The sequence below is a fragment of the Nanorana parkeri genome, unplaced genomic scaffold (assembly GCF_000935625.1).
Source record: "Nanorana parkeri isolate BGI_ZX_2015 unplaced genomic scaffold, ASM93562v1 scaffold588, whole genome shotgun sequence".
Taxonomy (NCBI): Eukaryota; Metazoa; Chordata; class Amphibia; order Anura; family Dicroglossidae; genus Nanorana; species Nanorana parkeri.
The window spans coordinates 200,749-202,249 of NW_017306856.1; the positions used below are offsets into that span (position 1 = coordinate 200,749).

General features: G+C 50.4%; 1 protein-coding gene across 4 annotated transcripts in view; it reads right to left on the bottom strand.

Annotated features, from left to right (window-relative positions):
* Positions 1–1,501, bottom strand: part of PLEC (plectin) — a 225,016-nt gene that overhangs the window by 26,610 nt on the left and 196,905 nt on the right. For all 4 annotated transcript variants that reach the window (XM_018562625.1, XM_018562626.1, XM_018562629.1 and 1 more), the window contains one exon: positions 1,265–1,390. In XM_018562625.1, the coding sequence (XP_018418127.1) occupies positions 1,265–1,390 (126 nt within the window). The remainder of the gene's footprint in view (positions 1–1,264; positions 1,391–1,501) is intronic.

Here is a 1,501-nt window from a genome sequence, read left to right on the forward strand (position 1 = left end):
GGCAAAAAAAAAAAAAAACCTTACAAAAGCATGGTTCAGTTTACTCCAACATGGAGGAAAAAATCCTTCCTGAGCCCATAAGGCAGGGGGTAGCCAAACTCCGGCTCTCCAGCTGTGCTGGAACTACAAATCCCAAGATGCATTGCAAGATTCTCACAGCCACGACTCCCGGAGAGAGATGCATCATGGGATTTGTAGTTCCACCACAGCTGGAGGGCCGGAGTTTGGCTACCCCCGCCATAAGGCAATGGGAAATTCCCTAGATGAGCACTCCACAGTATTGTTCATTATAAAATGTTAATATTTAGTTATATTCATCGTCGTCATGGCTTAGATTGACAAATGCAAAGAATGGATGCGTGGTAACGGAGCTACATGCCCACAGAGGATTTTACTTTATCAGATGAGCTCCTACTCCAGTGGTTCTCAACTTGTGGGTCGCGACCCAAAAGTGGGTCACAACCCACTGTTGAGGGGGGTCACCACATGCTTTGTGCTGAGCTAGGTGAGAGGCTCCTCAGCCAACTCCTAGAGCAGCAGTGTCAGTTGTCTGGCCGCGCCGCCAGATGGCGCTGCAGCACCGGCAGCCGAGGAGGATCAAAGAGGGGAGCAGGCGGGAGTGAGGGGAGTTGAATGACGGCTTGGCCACCAGAGAGCCTGCACGGGCCACCAGAGGGCCTGCACGGGCCACCAGAGAGCCCCATTGAGCTCACATGAGCCCACACAGATACTAGCATTGGTGCATTCCTAAATTTTACCATTGGGGGGGGTCACCACAACCTGGCAAATGTTACCAAGGGGTCCCAGCCCTAGAAAGGTTGAGAACCACTGTGCTACTCTAATATGGAGAAGGCCGAAAAGGCAACGCAGGGCCTCTAAACCCACCAAGGATCTTTTTGGTCTAGGCCAGGGCTCAAAATTTCCACTCGCCCCCTCGCAATTGGCGAGTGAAAATTGCGTGGGGGCGAGTGGGTCAGGTGGGGCGACTGGTGGCGAGTAACTCTTAAGGCCTGGCTAGTAGCTCAGGACTTGAAATTTTGAGCCCCGGTCTAGGGGACCCCTTAAAACATGAGGATGCCATTCCATCGATGCAACCCAGCCAGCAGGTGGAGACTAGTGACTCCCAGGCCCCTCAAGGTCAGTTACAATTCTAATTCAGTGTTGCAAGGACAATAGTAATCCTAAAAGGCTTTTGTGGCCACTATGCTGTACCCCTCTACCGAATATGAGGCACATACACCAGACACAGACAGCGGGGACTTACTACACTGTCCTGAAGCAGATCTTCAAGCCGGGTCACGGTGATGGAGCGATCACAGATGTATTTCCTGCGCATGGTGTCATTGATCTTCTTCAGATGATCTTCAGTGTCTTTCACGTCTGCAAAGAACTGTGCGGGAAGAGGAGGCAATGTGAGATACATTATATACAGCTCGGGGGATCATTGTATATATACATGTCGGGGGATCATTGTATATATATATATATATATATATATATA